Raw genomic sequence first — 15764 nt, forward strand, 5'->3', positions numbered from 1 at the left:
CTCTTAAGAAGTGAGGTGAAGTGAGGTGAGGTGTTTCACGAGGCTAGATTCAGATTCCGTTCAGCCTTATGCGGATGTACATGACGACATTCTGCACGTCAACGGACACGGAGTTGCTGTTTGTCCGTTCAGCCTTATGGTTAAAGCTATTGTGGATCATTCTTATTATTTGAGAGATTCTATGGGTACGCACTCGTCTGAGGTTCTTTCGTTTCCCGTTTTGAGAATACGATTCCTGGACCAGGTTCACGGATCGAGATGGGATCTGGCGTGATTCCAGAAGTTAGGGGTGTTTGGTCGAGATGAGATAATCTAGCTTTGGAATCTCGAGAAGAGAGTCATCCTGAGTTGCGAAGAGAGCTGGCTTGAGTTCATCGTCATATGTTGTGGTGCACGAGGATAGGCTGCTGTTCTTCTTAGTGCCTCCCCCTTTTCGAGCTCGGCTAAGTCAGGCTTCCCAAAAGCTCATGATTGTTCATCTCTCTTCCACGAGAAGAGGCTCAAGTGACGTTCATCCATCTCGAACATGGCCTGCGGTAGCTACCTCCAATATTTCCTTCTCCATCCCTTCAACAAGAACCACATTTATTCCAGCATCTTCCAATTGTTTCCTCCCCGTATTCTCTCCCACAAACTTCTCTGGCTCTTTCACTCCCACATACACGGTCTTTATAGCTTTCCCAAGTCTCAAGATCCTCTGCACACACGGTAAATTCCCGCTCAATCTCTTAAAGCATGGTTCAACCGTCGTATAAAGCACCGTCTGCTTCGGTAATATAGATGCCAAATCCTCTTCAGCTACCTCGTGCTCTCCCGCCAACTTGATAAAACAAGATTGCTCCGCATGTGTGTTGCCCTCGCATTCCAAAGTATATCCACTCGCGAGAATCGTATCCGCGCTCGCATCCACCAGAAGCGCTCCAACTCGATAATTCGTAGGTTTGGGAGGTGATTTTCGTGCCAGTTCGAGAGCTTGTCGCATGTACTCGATGTGATGGTCAGACCGAGCTATTGAAGACATGTTTCGGTGTTACTGCAGGTCTGCAAGCTGCTGACGAGAGAGGTCTTCGAAGGTGGATCAAAGATGTCCCTGTTAGATCATCTAGTGCGACCTTTCGACAAATCACTCTGGGCTGAGCAAGACATAGACTTCCATATTACTGCCAAAGTTGGTAGAGACTCGAGCTGAGGTGAAATTTAGTGTTGAAGATGCAAAACTGTCAAATGCCGACCCCGCGGCCGCCAATCTGCACCTCTTCGAGAAAACGACGTCACGGGAAAATCCAAGAACTGCAATATCTGATGGCGCAAACCGCGCCGCGATGGAGGGCCAATCGATACCACCTCAAACTTTAAGGTTGCAATCCTGAAGTACTTGGGTATTCTCGGACACGATCCTTCGAGCTGTCGCTTCGTCTGCGAGTTTTCAGCCCTGGTTTTCGTACCAGAACGAAGAAGCCTTCGGCATCCGCGGATGAAAGAAGCACAAATCGCAACAGCCCACGCCCACACGTCTTCCTTGCGCGATCACCTCAGACATCCTTTCAGATGAACACACATGGAACCTCCTAGGCCATGGCTGACCCCCCGTTGCCCAGAATTAAGGTGACCGATGCTCAATTCCCTGAGGGCAGCGCCACGGGCACCTCAGGTCTCGAGTCACCTTCTACCACCACGGATGGCGGACAGTCAGCGAGGCCGAGGTCAGCTACTTCTTCTGAAGGTAGGTCATATCATGTATATACGGCCTGTTCCTCATATCGAATCATCTTCAACTCGATCAAAGATGATCAAATGCTATTATGGGTTCTACTTATAGCCTTTGTGCTTATGCTGACAAGAATCTTCCCACCAGGTAATGCGCAGTCCAATGGCAAAAAGTCACCGATTAAGATAATACGAAATAATACTACGACAATCAAAGAGGTCAATGGATCAAAACCGACCTCTCCTTCCGCAGCAGTGCAGCCTTCGACTGCCATCGATCCTCTCTCCCATGTACGTACAGCTTCAATCTTGCCCTATATTGCTATTGGAACACCCGAAATACCAGATGAAAGCTTGAAAGACCGGTTATTGATATAGCATAGCATATACTTAAGAGGACCAACACCGAGAACACAATTCCGCAAAAGCTGCGAACTGCGACTGGACCCGAGAGTCCGAGTACTGACCTCGGGAGCCCAATCAGTCCGGATATAGCCCCGCCAGGCAGACAACTAACGCCCGACGTAGCTCGCAGCGACAGCTTTCCTGCCAAAGAAAAGAAGTGAGTTGTCCAGTCTCCATAAGCACGGGAGGTTGGCTTACTGTTGGGTCACCGTTTGTGGCTTGCTTATTGTCCCCGTGGCAAACAATGAAGGATGAGTCGCTAACAGTCGACCCTGCAGGAAAGGTGTATCTTTTCTCAGTCGGTTCTCCATAATTGGCGGCAAGAAGAAAGATCAGTCTGGAGATGCTGATGACGATGAATCCGAGCTGGGCGATCACCGCACGGAAGGCATGAACGCACATGTCTTCTCTTCCTCGATTGGAGCGAATGGGTACATACCGCAGCACAAAGAACCGCCCAGGTACATCAAAGTTCGAGCGCACAATAAGAAGGTTCGGGAGTTCAATCGCATGTTCTTAGCCCAAGAGTTGAGTGGCACGAAACATACATCGAGCGACGAGAAAGTGCCCGGGTTGACTACTTCTGAGGTTGACTCAACTTCTCACAAGCTATCGAAGTCGCCAAAGACGAACGGTGCAGTTTGGGCGACAGAATTTAGCAAAGATGGCAAATATCTTGCGGCAGCTGGCCGTGATCAAGTTGTGAGGGTATGGGCGGTCATCTCAACTCCAGAAGAAAGACTGGCGCATGAGCATGAGGAAGATGTCTCGTCAAGCACTTCGGGCGGCGAGCGACTAAGTGCGCCTGTATTCAGATCAAAACCAATACGAGAATTCGATGGTCATACTGGTGACATCTTGGACCTTAGTTGGAGCAAGAACAACTTCCTGTTGTCATCGTCAATGGATAAAACGGTTCGGTTGTGGCATATATCAAGACAAGAATGCTTGTGCACTTTTAAGCATAAAGATTTTGGTTAGTAGCCTTGTTGTTCCTTTTAGCAGTGTGGAGGTTTTCTCGGCCGAGTCTTACATCTCCACACCTTTAGTTATGTAACTAACATTAAGCAGTCACATCCATTGCCTTCCATCCACGAGACGATCGATTCTTCCTCGCCGGTTCCCTCGACTCAATTCTTCGATTATGGAGTATACCAGACAAGTCAGTAGCATTCTGGAACCAGTTACCGGATCTCATCACAGCCGTTGCTTTCTCTCCCGATGGCAAGATTGCTATGGCAGGAGTACTTAGTGGTCTTTGTCTATTCTATGAGACAGAAGGTTTGAAATACAATACTCAAATCCATGTGCGCTCATCACGTGGCAAGAATGCCAAAGGAAGCAAGATCACTGGCATAAGGACTACTACCTTTCCACCGGATGATCCGGAAGGCGAGGTCAAGGTTCTGATCACGAGCAATGACTCTCGTGTCAGGTTGTATAACCTGAAAGACAAGTCATTAGAGATGAAATTCAGAGGACATGAGAATACATGCAGTCAGATCAATGCTAGTTTTAGCGACGATGCTCGCTACATAATATGTGGTTCGGAGGACAGAAAAGCATATATCTGGAATACAGGTCCTATCGAGTCCGAGAACAAAGACAAACGTCCCATGGAATTGTTTGAAGCACATGCCGATATGGTCACAGCCGCAGTCATTGCTCCTACCAAAACTCGGCAGCTTCTAAATGATTCTGGAGATCCAATATATGATCTTTGCAATCCTCCACCAGTCACTCTGCTGAGTCGAGAAGAGTCGCGAGGGGAGTCTGCTGCTTCGTCTGTTGTTCGTGCTGGCTCCGAGAAACGGCATTCGGACCCCGCGAGCGTGTCTACCAAGACACCGGCATACTTGGCCAGAAGTGAGCATAATGATGGTCTTATAATTGTCACAGCAGACTATCTTGGCGTAATCAAGGTCTATCGGTGTGACTGCGCACACAAACGAAGAGTCGATCTCTGGGAAAGCAATTCTTTCTCAAAAAAGAAGATTTTAGCCAGATCTGGCTCGATAATGACGAAGAACTCAGGAGGCTCGCATTCCAGGAGAGGATCAATCTCACAAGCTTCATTTACTGGACCTCAGATACAGTCAGATCATATTCTCTCATGGCGGAATGGCATCACGGACGATGGAAGTGTACGGAGAGGCTCTGATAGAAGCGTCTCACCTGGCAAATTCCATCGCAACTCACAATCACAATCGATTTCTAATTCTCAAAATAATCTCGCTAGTCAGGCTCGTCAGCAGCAATATGCTGGAACACCTACGATGACACAGCAGACGCCAAGTGTCTCCACGACTAGTCCTCCTCCAAGTATCCATAAAACTACAACCAGGAACTCAAATGCCACCGCCAGCCAGCCACCGACTCCGAGCTTCACCTACGCCGCCGCTGACGAAAGCCCTCTGAAGCTCGATGCTGCGGGAAAGTCAAACCAATTCTGGAATCTCACCGCCTGGAAACAACAACTTGGCACAGCACGAGATCCGAGCAAACTCGATTCCAGCAGCCTAATGCCACCCATCGAACGCGGGAGCAGCGTGATCAGCAAACTGAGCTCCGAGGACGGCACATCGGCCGAAGACGAAGACGAAAGTGAGAGCGAGGCATTAACCTGTCGGAAGTGCGGCGGCAAGGATTTCAGGGCGAGGAAATCGCCGGGGAGAGGTCTCCTTATGGTTTGTACGAGGTGCGGATCAACTGTAGAATAGGGTGGGAGATGATCGGTCATGACTATGATAATGTATATTATGAAGGGAAGAACGGCATTCGTGGATTTAGCGTTGGATGGCGCGCTTCAAACATTTAGTGGGATGTGAGATAGCTTGTATGAAGTGAAGACCCTAAAGGTCTTTCAGGATCAGCGTCGGATTTGGAAAGAGACGTTTAGGGCAGATGGATTTGGGACAATGGGGCTTGCTAGCCTAGATCCAAAACCATTCGAACATTGAAATCTGCGTCTTGTTGTGAGATAGAGTTGTCGGTGTCACCTTTTCACTCATTTGCTCTTTTTCAGATCTGCTTACTTCATGTTGTCTCCTCTGCCTTTTTTAAAACTGCAAACGTTAGTTCTCACTCTGCTTCCTCATCATACTGTCTTCAGCGACCGCCATGCTTACCAATTTGTCATCCATTCACAGAGAGATTCCAGGATGATTCCAGATTCTCACGGAACTTCGTCCGAGACCTGTCAGCAAACACCCAAACTACATAGGACATCCCAAGAATTCAAAGTCTGACTCTAGAGTGAAGCATTGTACCATCCAAAATGTCCATCCTAAACCCCAACCCCCGATGCGCCAAAATATCATTAATTACAAAGTCCCACCTCTCCTCACCTACATTTCTCCCTAAACTCCTCAACCCTTAAACGGACACCCTCCTCCCTCCCTCTCCCCCTCCCCCACCGGCATCATCACACTCCCCTCCCCCTTCGACAAATAATGCCTAGCAAAAAGATCATTCTGAATCCAAACCACCTTATTCAACGCCCTAATCACCCTCCCCTTCATCTCATTCGCAACATCCATCTCCATCACCGCTCCCACCAGGATATCAACCACATACCCCAGCAGGGCGCCCATATGGATGTATTCTACTCTTAGCTCGGGTTTCTTTTCCCGGTGCTTGAAGCCGGGTTGGCCTGTGTGCATGATGCCTACGTTGTCGAGGTATTTCCAGAACGGGGAGGTGGGCGTCAGGTCTGGTGTTGAGACGAGTCTGACGATGTAGTTCTGTTTTTATCCCCTTCCCATCAATACTTCTTCTTTTTTGGGTTTGAGGGGAGAGGGAAGGGAGGGGGGGGCAAACCTTCAAGAAATCCTTCCTCATAGCGATCTGTGGATGTTCCAACGTCAACTCCTGTACATTCTTGACCACCTCACCCTCATAATCCGTGTTCCTCGGCACGAATGTCTGGGCCGTGATATCGAACGAGAGCAATTTAACGTAGACAGCGTCCAAGACAGCCGGGACGAGGGGAGCAACGAGGGGTTTAGCGGCGAGCAGAGCTTCGCCGTCTTGGGGCGTGAGGTTGAGGAACGAGGAGAGGTATGCTATTCTCGAGGGGAGGTCCTCGAGAGAAGAGGCTGGGATGTGTTGCATCGTGTATGTACCTATGTATAGATAAGACTATAGACAAAAAGACTGCTTGCTTTAATTGATCACTGCTTGATACTGCAAAAGGTAAAAGAAAAGAAGTCTCGACTTCGAGGCCCTATATAAAGAAAGCACAACTTAACATTGACACCTTCCCTCACAAAAAACCAAACACCTCCAAGGAGAACGCGGAGAAGTACCACTGCGAGATAATGTATCATGATGCTGCTGACCAGGGACTGCATTGCTCCAGGGTAGCATTTGGACGCCGGAGCGAATCAGCACCGCCTGATTAGCTACCGACCATTACCCGTTGCGGGCAGTATTAGAGATCGCATTGCTGGGAGAGAAAAATCGGGGACGAAAGAGCGAAATCATATGGTTATTTGTAACGGATTTGCTGAGCCATGTGCAGGAGTGGGTGGATTATGTAAAGGTCCGGTTTTGTCCGGTGAAGCTGGGAATGGGGACGAGTCAGGCCATTTCTGATGACTAGGTACGGGAAAGTCTGCTTTATGTCATCTCGTATAGCTCGATTGCTACAAGTAATCAACACGGGATATGCAGTTGAGAAGTGTCAATGGGAAGTAATATATCCGTCCATTTCCCTATGCTGTACATATACAAAGTATGCTCTTCCCATCTCTTGTTTTGTTCTCTTGTTCTGTTTGAAAATTACATCCAAACACTCAAACATTAACGCCATCTCATTGCCAATTTCTGGCAGGGTATAGTGCAGTAAAACGGGTAGCCCGAGACATTATCCATCCTTCATTACAACTCCCAAATTTCCCCCTTTTATATGATATGTTTTTGTGCTGGCAGTATACAAGACGCCATCTTGCGCCTCACTTTGAATGTATGCCGATGAAATAAGACTTTTGTGTACGAAATTGCTCATGCTTAGATGAGCACAGACACCAGAGCGCCGATAAGTGGTAGAGTGAGACCCAACGGATTGAGTTGGCACGAAGAGACTCCGAACGACTTTTTCGTTGTACTCGGAGTGGCCGTAGCGGTAAAGAAACCTGTCAGGATCTCGGTGGTCGTCGTCACTGTTACTCCTCCAGAATTGACAGATACAATTGCGGTAGGTGTTGCTGAGGTACCGGGAGATGTCCAGTCAGAAGAGGCATCATAGAGAATGCCATTGATTATAACTCCTTCGTTGTTGACAATCATGTTCTTCTGATCGCCGTTGCAGGTATCTGGGATATTCCGCAACCAGCATGTTGCCGAGGGCGAAGCAGGAAGACTGTTTGTTTGAGTGGCATTCAAGGAACCCGAGGTATTATAAGAAGAGGCGTCGATGACTTCGCCTGTCGAAATTGAGGTGCCAGTCATGATTCTAGCGAAGACTTGGAAGGCTGTTTCTGGCTGGTATGCGGGCACGCTGTGCCCCGCGTCGTAGATCCTGCTGAAGGATAGATTGCCATATTGACGAACGACACCACCAATATAGGTCGTGTTGACAATGATAGGAGCGTAGCCAGAATTTGGAAATATCGAAGCATATGACGGTGAGGTCTGAGCAGCAACAGCTAATGAGATGGCCTCCCCACCGAGCCAGTTACAGATGTAGTCTCGATCACCATACATGAACCCAACACGGATGCCTTGATTTAGCAGAGCAGCAATATTGGGCACAAGGGCTTGACGCTCGTAATCACCCGTCGATGTGAAAGCACTGACGACTTGCATGTCAGTTTGTGTGAAGTTGACAGGTGATCCAATTGCCTCCAATACGCTGGCAGTATTCAGATATTCCAGATATGTGCTGGATGGGAACGGGTCAGGCAAAAAGTGAGCTATGTCGTACACGCTCCTCCCGGCGTCATAGTATGGCTCCATAACATTGTTGACACAGTTGTTGTATGCATCCGAACATATGCTATTGACCACAGAAACGTCGCCGTCATTGTTCGGATCTTGAGAATTGACTGCTGTCCGGCATTGAGTAATGAGATCTTGACAGCCACCTTTGGCATAAAAGCTTCCTGTTGCAAGCTGAGCTCGGGTCGGATTAATGGCTTGCAGGCCATATGTATTGTTGACTGCCATTGTTGGATAGAATGGAGCCTGAATTAGGTCGTCGACACAACCATTCACAATACCCAGAGAGGCTAGCTTGATCTCAAAAGTCCCAGTCTTGGATATTGTTCCATTAGAGCGTCTTTTGTTCTGCGCTTCCCAAATACTAGCAAAAGCAGGGCCGTACTTCCCCCCATAACTTTCGGCAAACAAATGAACACCCATGGATGTGCTATTGGGTGCGTATTGAGGGAATGCTCCTAGAAATCCTTGAAGCATATGCCATATTGCCATTCCAGCAATCTCCGTGGTGTTTGCGGTATTGTTGACATTCAAAGAGCTGAAGGTGCCATTCATGAAGGTGGTCGCAGGTTGGCCGCTCGGCAGTACTTGAGGAGGAGTGTAGAGATCAGAGGTAAGGAGGTCGAGAGAGCCATTGGTTGGAGTATCGTAAGAAAACCCTACTTGATTGGGCTATGAAGTAGTTAGCAATAGCTCGATGCAATGAGGGACGGTGACTCGAATACAAGCTGCAGATTCTACCACTTGGTCAATGCAACTGCATTGCAAGATAAACTGCTCAGACTTGGTGAGCAGATTCAAGCCAAGGAATAGTCATTTTTGTTGAATCCTTCAACGCTTGGCAGAAGAAGCAACCGATTTGTGTAACATGAACCACTCTCACCTGATCGATGTAGAGCATATTCGACCCTCGATCCCATCCCCAATCTCTCACTTGTGTGCCCAGCTTCCCGATCCCTTCCTCAATGACTTCACAGGGTCCATTCTCAGTGAAGAGGCCGATCATGGAGCTAGAGCCTGGTCCACCGTTAAGCCATATTGTCAATTGATCAGTTGCATCGCGCGCGCCAATGAACCAGAAGAAGGTATTTGTCGAGTAATTCCCGGGTATGTGAACCCATCCTGTATATTGTTCTTGTGTCGAGAATGCAGTTTGGCAGGCTCCCGTTGGAGTTTTATAGCTGATGGAGATGTTGCCGTCGACGGGGCTGGTGATTGTGGTTAAGTTTGAAAAGACCGGAGGATACTGAGCATTCGTGATCGTGACGAAGAGAGAGATGAGGGGGAAGGGGAGGTACGATCCGTACATGGCCGTCTCATGTCTTTTCTGTTTGTTGTTGATGAGAGGAGAAGAAGGAAAGCAAGTCTTCGTAAGCTGAGAAACAGCGGTCGATCCTTCACCAAGCGAATGTTCGTACGTAGCCTGCCCTGTCTTGTCTCGGACCTCGTATTACATGTGCCCTCCCACTTTTCTGTTTCTGAGGTGTGTTGCCGAGTTCCAAACAAAGAATATTGATACTACGATTTATGGTTCCTCAAAGTCTAGGAAACCTGCTTTGTATGAGGTTACATTGACAGAAATCACCGTGCAACACGTTAATTGTTCCCCAGACTTGAACGATAGGCACGTGCGTAAGACTAACCGGCGTGTACCTGCATGATCCCGTTATTTGTCGCGATGTTTCAAGTAAGCATTGATCCTCATGAACTCTGCCCTGGATTGGAATTTAGCATCCTGGATTCTTGCAACGAGTATATTTTCATGTTCTACGTTGGCAGGCCACTATACATTCCTTGGAATTTGACTTTATACTTTCGGAAGGTATATTAGTAGTGTGGTATGGATCGTTGGCTGCCGATTGGAGCCGCGCGGCATCAACTACCGGTATTTTCAAGATAGCAGTCACAACTATCGCAGGGCCCTTATTGGATATCCAACCATGCTGCCCAGGTTTACAATCGAAACAATTGGAGCCTTTTCAGTCAGAGTAAGTTGATGAGACTTGGTCACGGCGTCATTCAATTGTTATGATCAAAGTTTGTGAACTATCTGTACTTTGTTCATTGCTTGAATCTATCTATATTGATTCAAAGAGACAATTCATGTGCTCTTCTGAAGTAAGACTGTTATTTCTGTACATGTGAAAATCAGGTCCATTGGAAATTCATGCCACTAAGCTGACTGGCCTCAAGCATGACTTGGGCTTTCGAATAGCAAAATAATTCATGTGCTGGTGAAGATCACTCGATAACCCAGCAACTGCAGCCCAGAAAACAATCAAGCATGGCATCCACATACCTTGTGGTCTGAGATGGCTACTTGGGAGAAGGGCCAGCGTTGAGAGCGATGCCGACAGGAGACGAGACCTTGCCACAGGCGGTAAACTTTGAAATAGTCAGCTATGGTCCGAAGTCAAGTACAATAGGGACTAGACATATTTCAAGGGAAATTTCAGATCTACTGCCTTGTCAAAGGCGATCTCATCAATACCAACGTGTGGCTATGTTGACCGTCGTGATAAAATTGATCATCATATGAAGAGGACTAGGGGAGATGCAAGAGATGCAAAACGTACCTATAAAGCACCAGCAAGAGAGGACAACGGTGTTATACGCGTCATATGAGCCTAGTATTGTTAGCGACATCCACCATCAGAAGATAGAGTAGTCCGGCCAACAAAGCATATTCAGTAAAGACAGTCTCGTCAATGCCCGAAGGCTTGGACATATGCTTGTCATTTGTCGGTCGAGGTCATCATGATGCTTGGGATTGTAGACGAGTAGAAAAGATCAATATGCTTACCATGTATGTGGCAAAGAACCCTGGTGCTGCAGGCCCCAGCTGAAGCATATCCTGAAAATATCTGCTAGCACAGATGACAACATCACAACCTCTATACTGGCAAGAGTTTGGTGACTAAAAGTAATATATCAGCACACTGTAAAGAGCTCATGCTGGTAAGAAAGTAAGTGTTAAAATGAAATTCAGTTGGCATGAATGGTATAAATTTGATTGTGTCAACATCGGTAAACCGGATCAGACTCGTCATCTAAAATTGCTCATCATAAAATCGGAAAGTAATGAGAAAGAAAAGTCACACATACCATCATGATTGGCCGAGAGACGGTCAACGCGTATCATCAACTCGACATATCGAGCGTGAGTATATAATCCATCAATCTATTGTAGTCCTCGTTAGAGACTGGATGTGCCAAGCGTAGGTGAATCAAGCGTAATCGGAAGACCGAAATCAGTGGGCGAGGTTTTCTAGGCCTGCCACAAAATGGCGTCTCTTTCATGAATTCAGAGCCCAGTGCCGTATCATCATATTGCAGTCGAGGGTGGGGAGACAAAGGATGTGTGAGGAAGGGATTGCCGTACCAATTGCGATCCATGATGGTAGAAGATTAATCTGAGTTCCAGATATGTTAGCCCAATGTTACGGAGTGGGATATTCAAATTTCGAAATAGGTTGAGGTAGCTCAGAATCAGCCATTTGTGTCGTCAAAGACTTGTGATCTCAGTCGGTAATTTCCAGCGTGCAAAGCACACAATGTTCATCATAGCCAAGGAGATGTGAATTGGAAGGATTGGTGCTCACCAACACTGGGTATATGCCGAGCAGCGCAGAGCTTTCACAGCGTCGATTCGATACGAATCTGCGATTCGAAGATTAGCTATAGAGACTAGCAAGAATGTATGCAATTGCGTGTGATTCGAACATAGTTCAGACTGACGTGTTACAAAAGTTTCATTCCCCTTGAGGTCAAAGACTCTAGTTTGCGGTTGTATGTGTGTCATCACGTAGAGGGAGGATGGAATGAATGGGAGCGGTGCTTACCATTGCTCATATTGAAGCTCGGCAGTGGCTAGGTACTGCGACAGCGCTGCAGTTGTTCGCGTTGTTTGTTCGAAAATACATGTAGAAAACTTGGAGAAAGCTTCGAGCTTGAAGACTTTGGTGTGCGCTAAGAAAATATCGAGCTGCAAAACAAGGCTAGCCCCAGAGGGTAAGGTCAATTACTCACGTGTTGTATGGGTCCGAGCTCCAGGTCGAGTCAGTTCGGCTCTGCAATCGTGTTTTCCCCTGTCGGGTTTCTCTCCGCCATGATCAGGACAATCAACCTCCAAGGCGTGGAAGAACATTTCTCCACTGAGATAAGACTCCGAATTTGCCCGTCATTGGGACTGCAGTGTCGCTGCCCTGCCACTCTTCCAGACCCTCAAAACTCTCCCGTCGTGGACTTGGATTGCCGGAAAATCATCGTCTGCTCCTTTTCCGTGGCTGTTCCCATTCCTCCGTCATTAGCGCGGGGCAATCCCGACGAGCTGAGCGACTCTTATGCCGAGAAGACGCGGGGCAGCAATCGCTGGACCTGCTTGGCCTGGTGAACAACGGCAAGAGCAAAAGTGACTGAGTGACTTGCGGATAACTGGATCAAGCGCCTATTGCGGAGCATCGTGTGATGCAATAAAACTCCTATTAGAGAAGTCCTTTTCCTCATCATATCCTCTTCTCACCTCCTACCTACAAATCATACCCCCCTTTCATGAATTTCATTGTTGTTCGTGTTTCGAAGCTTCACTCTTAAAGCATCCGGGACCACTCCGCCTCGACCCGAGGTCCAGCTTGAGGAAACGACAATAAAGAACATTCTTCTCTTCAACCTCTCCCTCTTTCATATTCTCTTCGATTTCTAACATCCAAATCCCCAACAATGACTTCCAACGGCAACGGCGCTCCTATGCAGGAGGAGAGGATCAACGTTGACATCATAACCCTCACCCGTTTTCTCACAGAAGAGCAGTCAAAACATAAGGAAGCCACTGGAGATTTCACGTACGTTCTGTATCCCTCTGCGATTTTTTTATTCTGACTTATAGCCCTCCAGATTACTCTGCCACGCTCTCCAATTCTCCTTCAAATCGATAGCATATTACATTCGACGTGCGACCCTCATCAACCTTACCGGCCTCGCAGGCTCAAGCAACACAACCGGCGATGACCAGAAGAAGCTGGATGTTATTGGCAATGATCTCTTCATCGCTGCCATGCGTTCGTCAGGAAAGTGCGCAGTGCTCGTTTCAGAAGAGGAAGAGGAAGCCATTTTCTTCCCAGAACACAAAAATGCTCGTTACGCAGTAGCATGTGATCCTATCGATGGATCTTCCAATCTGGATGCTGGTGTCTCTGTCGGGACGATTTTTGGAATCCACAAGCTGGCAGAAGGCTCAACGGGAACAAAGGAAGATCTTTTAAAGCCTGGTACAGAGCTGATTGCTGCCGGGTTCACCATGTATGGTGCATCGGCACAATTGGTTATTACTATGAAGGGCGGTAGCGTTAATGGCTTCACCATGGACAACGCCCTGGGAGAATTCATTCTCACTCACCCTGACATGAAGATGCCAAAGAAGAGAGCGATCTACTCGGTCAATGAGGGTAATTCACTGTACTGGGAAGATTCAACCAAGGATTACTTCAACTCACTGAAGTACCCAACCGAGGAAGGTGGTAAACCATACTCAGCCAGATACATTGGAAGTATGGTTGCGGATGCCTACCGAACTCTGCTCTATGGTGGTATCTTTGCCTATCCTGCGGATAAGAAGAGTCCGAAGGGCAAGCTAAGAATTTTGTATGAGTGTGCACCAATGGCTATGGTTTTCGAGAATGGTAAGAGAAATGTCACCGTGATAGAGAACTTAGGCTAATAATGTACAGCGGGTGGTCAAGCATTGAACAGTAAGATGAAGCGAATGATGGAGGTCGTACCCGAGCACATTCATGACAGATCAGGTATATTCATGGGCAGCTACGATGAGATGGAGAAGGTCAAGTCATTCCACAAGTAAGCTTTGGTTGGGCTGGTTTTTGGATAGCACGGCTAGGATGGAATTCAGATTGTATATACCTTTGAGGAGTACGTAGGCAATTCTAGAGCATGAATTTCAACTCTTTGCTCGTCCTACATGTGCGAGAGGAGGGTTGGGGGTCAAACCGTTGTCCGTACTTGACGTAGACACGTGATTTCGTCCTGGGTACTCATGCAGGGATGATGTTGAGATGCTGAACTTAATCTGAGGAATGGTCTATTTTGAACAATTGAGACGAGATCCGACATGAGAACCAGATCTCAAGTCCCAATTTATGGACGAGTATTCACAGCTATTCATTGTGCCAACCCAAGTCAAACAACTATTCCAAGGTCCACCTCTATTTTGTCCGGACGTACATTACCTGACCCAGAAAGCAGATCTTGTGAAATTTACATGTAGATGAGGGAGAAGAATCTCCCAACAAACACAGAAGTCTTAATTACAGATGTCTCATCTCTCTAAGAACATTATTGTACGGCTCACGCCACAGACATTATACATCCAATGAACATGAAAGTCCACCTCAACTCCGAAGGCACCCAACCTTGCCCACAATCATGGGCCCTCAGTCCAACTTGCGCAAGAGACGACGAGTAGCATGTTGATCATAATGAGATCGGCCAACGAAGTTTCCCTCGAATGAAGAAGCCAGCAATTTCTCATGGAGATATGTTCAGCTCAAAGACAGAAATTGTCCATAGCCAGGCATATTCAACAGTGGTTTGCATATGAAGAGAAAACATGTCTTGGAACCGAAACCGTACATTGTGAGCAAGAATCAAAATGATCTATTATCACAAAGACAGACATTTACCCACATGTAGATTCCCCAACCTGCACAAGTCTTCCAGCCCCTTCTTCACTGATTCTCCAGAAATCAAGGATTTCGAGCGGCAGTCCACCATCTTAGACCGTCATTATAAATATGGGACTTCGTATCAGGACAGTCTCGTATACTTAGGTATCGACGGGCCGTACATAACCGGGTCTTCAGAAGCCATTAGGCTTTTTGTACATCAAGTAATTGGAATCGCATGGGTTGTCACAAGATGGGAAAGCATTTTTCCGGCATGCATCATCGCCGACCTGATGGGGCTTGGCAAGATTCTACAGGGTAATGTAGTATTGGCAATGGGGACCACCTCCTCGATTCCAATCTCCTCGTAGCAACCAAGCTAACCTCCGGCCTCTCCAACCTGCTCCTCCTCGAGGTGGTCGTCGAACAACTCCCCCACACTCACAGAGCGAACCTGGTACAGTAAATGATTGAAACTGTGGGTTGTAATTCTAATTTTGGGACCGACATGTTCTTTGCTTGATAATAGCAATCATCAAGGACAACAATTAGGTGCTCTTCCTGCCTCGATTGTCCAAGCCGCTGGTACTAGAAGCAATGCCATTGGAGCGAGTGAGCGATTCATTCTTCTTTCATGTCTGTCACTCGAGCTAACAATAACGCAGGGTTTGAAACTTTCATCGCCTACTTAATATGAACACCGCCACAACCCCTTCCTAGGTTTTGATTGAACGAACTGAGAAGATCTACAAAGCAAGATCTTTCCCCAAAACTTCCTCATCTCCACAGTCCAGCCTTGCCCAGAAGTTTGAATGCGAACTTTAAACCTCACAACGTCCACCTCAGTTTCAATCTTAGCCTTGACATTTAGTTCAAGAAGAGAAATAAACAATACATGAGACGGGTTTACGGGCTCATAACAACACCTTTCTTCTCGTCAAACAAGTTCCAAAGCCAGAACGCACAATGGCCAAAATAGTCTTATACAAAATGTCGATAGTGAGCAAGCCGACACTACTGTATGATTTCAGCCCC

At 47.3% G+C, this 15764-nt stretch overlaps 6 protein-coding genes across 6 annotated transcripts; 3 read left to right on the plus strand and 3 right to left on the minus strand.

The window, feature by feature from the left end:
- Positions 1-127: 127 nt before the first annotated feature.
- Positions 128-1316, minus strand: LY89DRAFT_388345 (cytidine deaminase-like protein). Its single transcript, XM_018207163.1, has 2 exons — positions 194-1316; positions 128-133 (listed from the first exon to the last, which is right to left on the minus strand). Exon 1 carries the CDS (start codon positions 1019-1021, stop codon positions 512-514), a length of 510 nt encoding a protein of 169 aa, XP_018076252.1. The 5' UTR covers positions 1022-1316; the 3' UTR covers positions 128-133; positions 194-511.
- On the plus strand, positions 1152-2074 carry LY89DRAFT_704673 (uncharacterized protein; the record flags this gene model as incomplete). Its single annotated transcript, XM_018217398.1, has 2 exons — positions 1152-1723; positions 1856-2074. Coding segments are annotated over exons 1-2 (366 nt in total), but the record flags the coding sequence as incomplete, so codon positions are not given.
- A 187-nt stretch (positions 2075-2261) lies between these two features.
- On the plus strand, positions 2262-4991 carry LY89DRAFT_388370 (WD40 repeat-like protein). The gene is made up of 3 exons (XM_018207164.1): positions 2262-2269; positions 2324-3088; positions 3184-4991. The coding sequence occupies exons 2-3, from the start codon at positions 2503-2505 to the stop codon at positions 4830-4832; spliced, it is 2235 nt and encodes a 744-aa protein (XP_018076254.1). The 5' UTR covers positions 2262-2269; positions 2324-2502; the 3' UTR covers positions 4833-4991.
- A 255-nt stretch (positions 4992-5246) lies between these two features.
- Positions 5247-6080, minus strand: LY89DRAFT_681262 (uncharacterized protein). Its single transcript, XM_018214246.1, has one exon. The coding sequence runs from the start codon at positions 5772-5774 to the stop codon at positions 5481-5483; it is 294 nt and encodes a 97-aa protein (XP_018076255.1). The 5' UTR covers positions 5775-6080; the 3' UTR covers positions 5247-5480.
- Positions 6081-6939: 859 nt separating this feature from the next.
- LY89DRAFT_637946 (alpha/beta-hydrolase) lies at positions 6940-9609 on the minus strand. The gene is made up of 2 exons (XM_018211554.1): positions 8936-9609; positions 6940-8724 (listed from the first exon to the last, which is right to left on the minus strand). Exons 1-2 carry the CDS (start codon positions 9359-9361, stop codon positions 7123-7125), a joined length of 2028 nt encoding a protein of 675 aa, XP_018076256.1. The 5' UTR covers positions 9362-9609; the 3' UTR covers positions 6940-7122.
- A 3162-nt stretch (positions 9610-12771) lies between these two features.
- Positions 12772-13909, plus strand: LY89DRAFT_575905 (putative fructose-1,6-bisphosphatase; the record flags this gene model as incomplete). Its single annotated transcript, XM_018208816.1, has 3 exons — positions 12772-12897; positions 12938-13730; positions 13779-13909. The coding sequence occupies 3 exons, from the start codon at positions 12772-12774 to the stop codon at positions 13907-13909; spliced, it is 1050 nt and encodes a 349-aa protein (XP_018076257.1).
- Positions 13910-15764: the final 1855 nt, after the last annotated feature.

This window comes from Mollisia scopiformis (genome assembly GCF_001500285.1).
Source record: "Mollisia scopiformis unplaced genomic scaffold LY89scaffold_4, whole genome shotgun sequence".
In the NCBI taxonomy this organism is placed as follows: Eukaryota; Fungi; Ascomycota; class Leotiomycetes; order Helotiales; family Mollisiaceae; genus Mollisia; species Mollisia scopiformis.

Excerpts from the sequence above, each read along its gene's own strand:
- LY89DRAFT_637946 (XM_018211554.1), bottom strand. The coding sequence starts at position 9,361 with ATGTACGGATCGTACCTCCCCTTCCCCCTCATCTCTCTCTTCGTCACG. Across the intron at positions 8,725-8,935 it reads ATATGCTCTACATCGATCAG|CCCAATCAAGTAGGGTTTTC; the intron begins GTGAGAGTGGTT and ends ACTACTTCATAG.
- LY89DRAFT_681262 (XM_018214246.1), bottom strand. The coding sequence starts at position 5,774 with ATGCACACAGGCCAACCCGGCTTCAAGCACCGGGAAAAGAAACCCGAG.
- LY89DRAFT_388370 (XM_018207164.1), top strand. The coding sequence starts at position 2,503 with ATGAACGCACATGTCTTCTCTTCCTCGATTGGAGCGAATGGGTACATA. Across the intron at positions 3,089-3,183 it reads TTTTAAGCATAAAGATTTTG|TCACATCCATTGCCTTCCAT; the intron begins GTTAGTAGCCTT and ends AACATTAAGCAG.
- LY89DRAFT_388345 (XM_018207163.1), bottom strand. The coding sequence starts at position 1,021 with ATGTCTTCAATAGCTCGGTCTGACCATCACATCGAGTACATGCGACAA.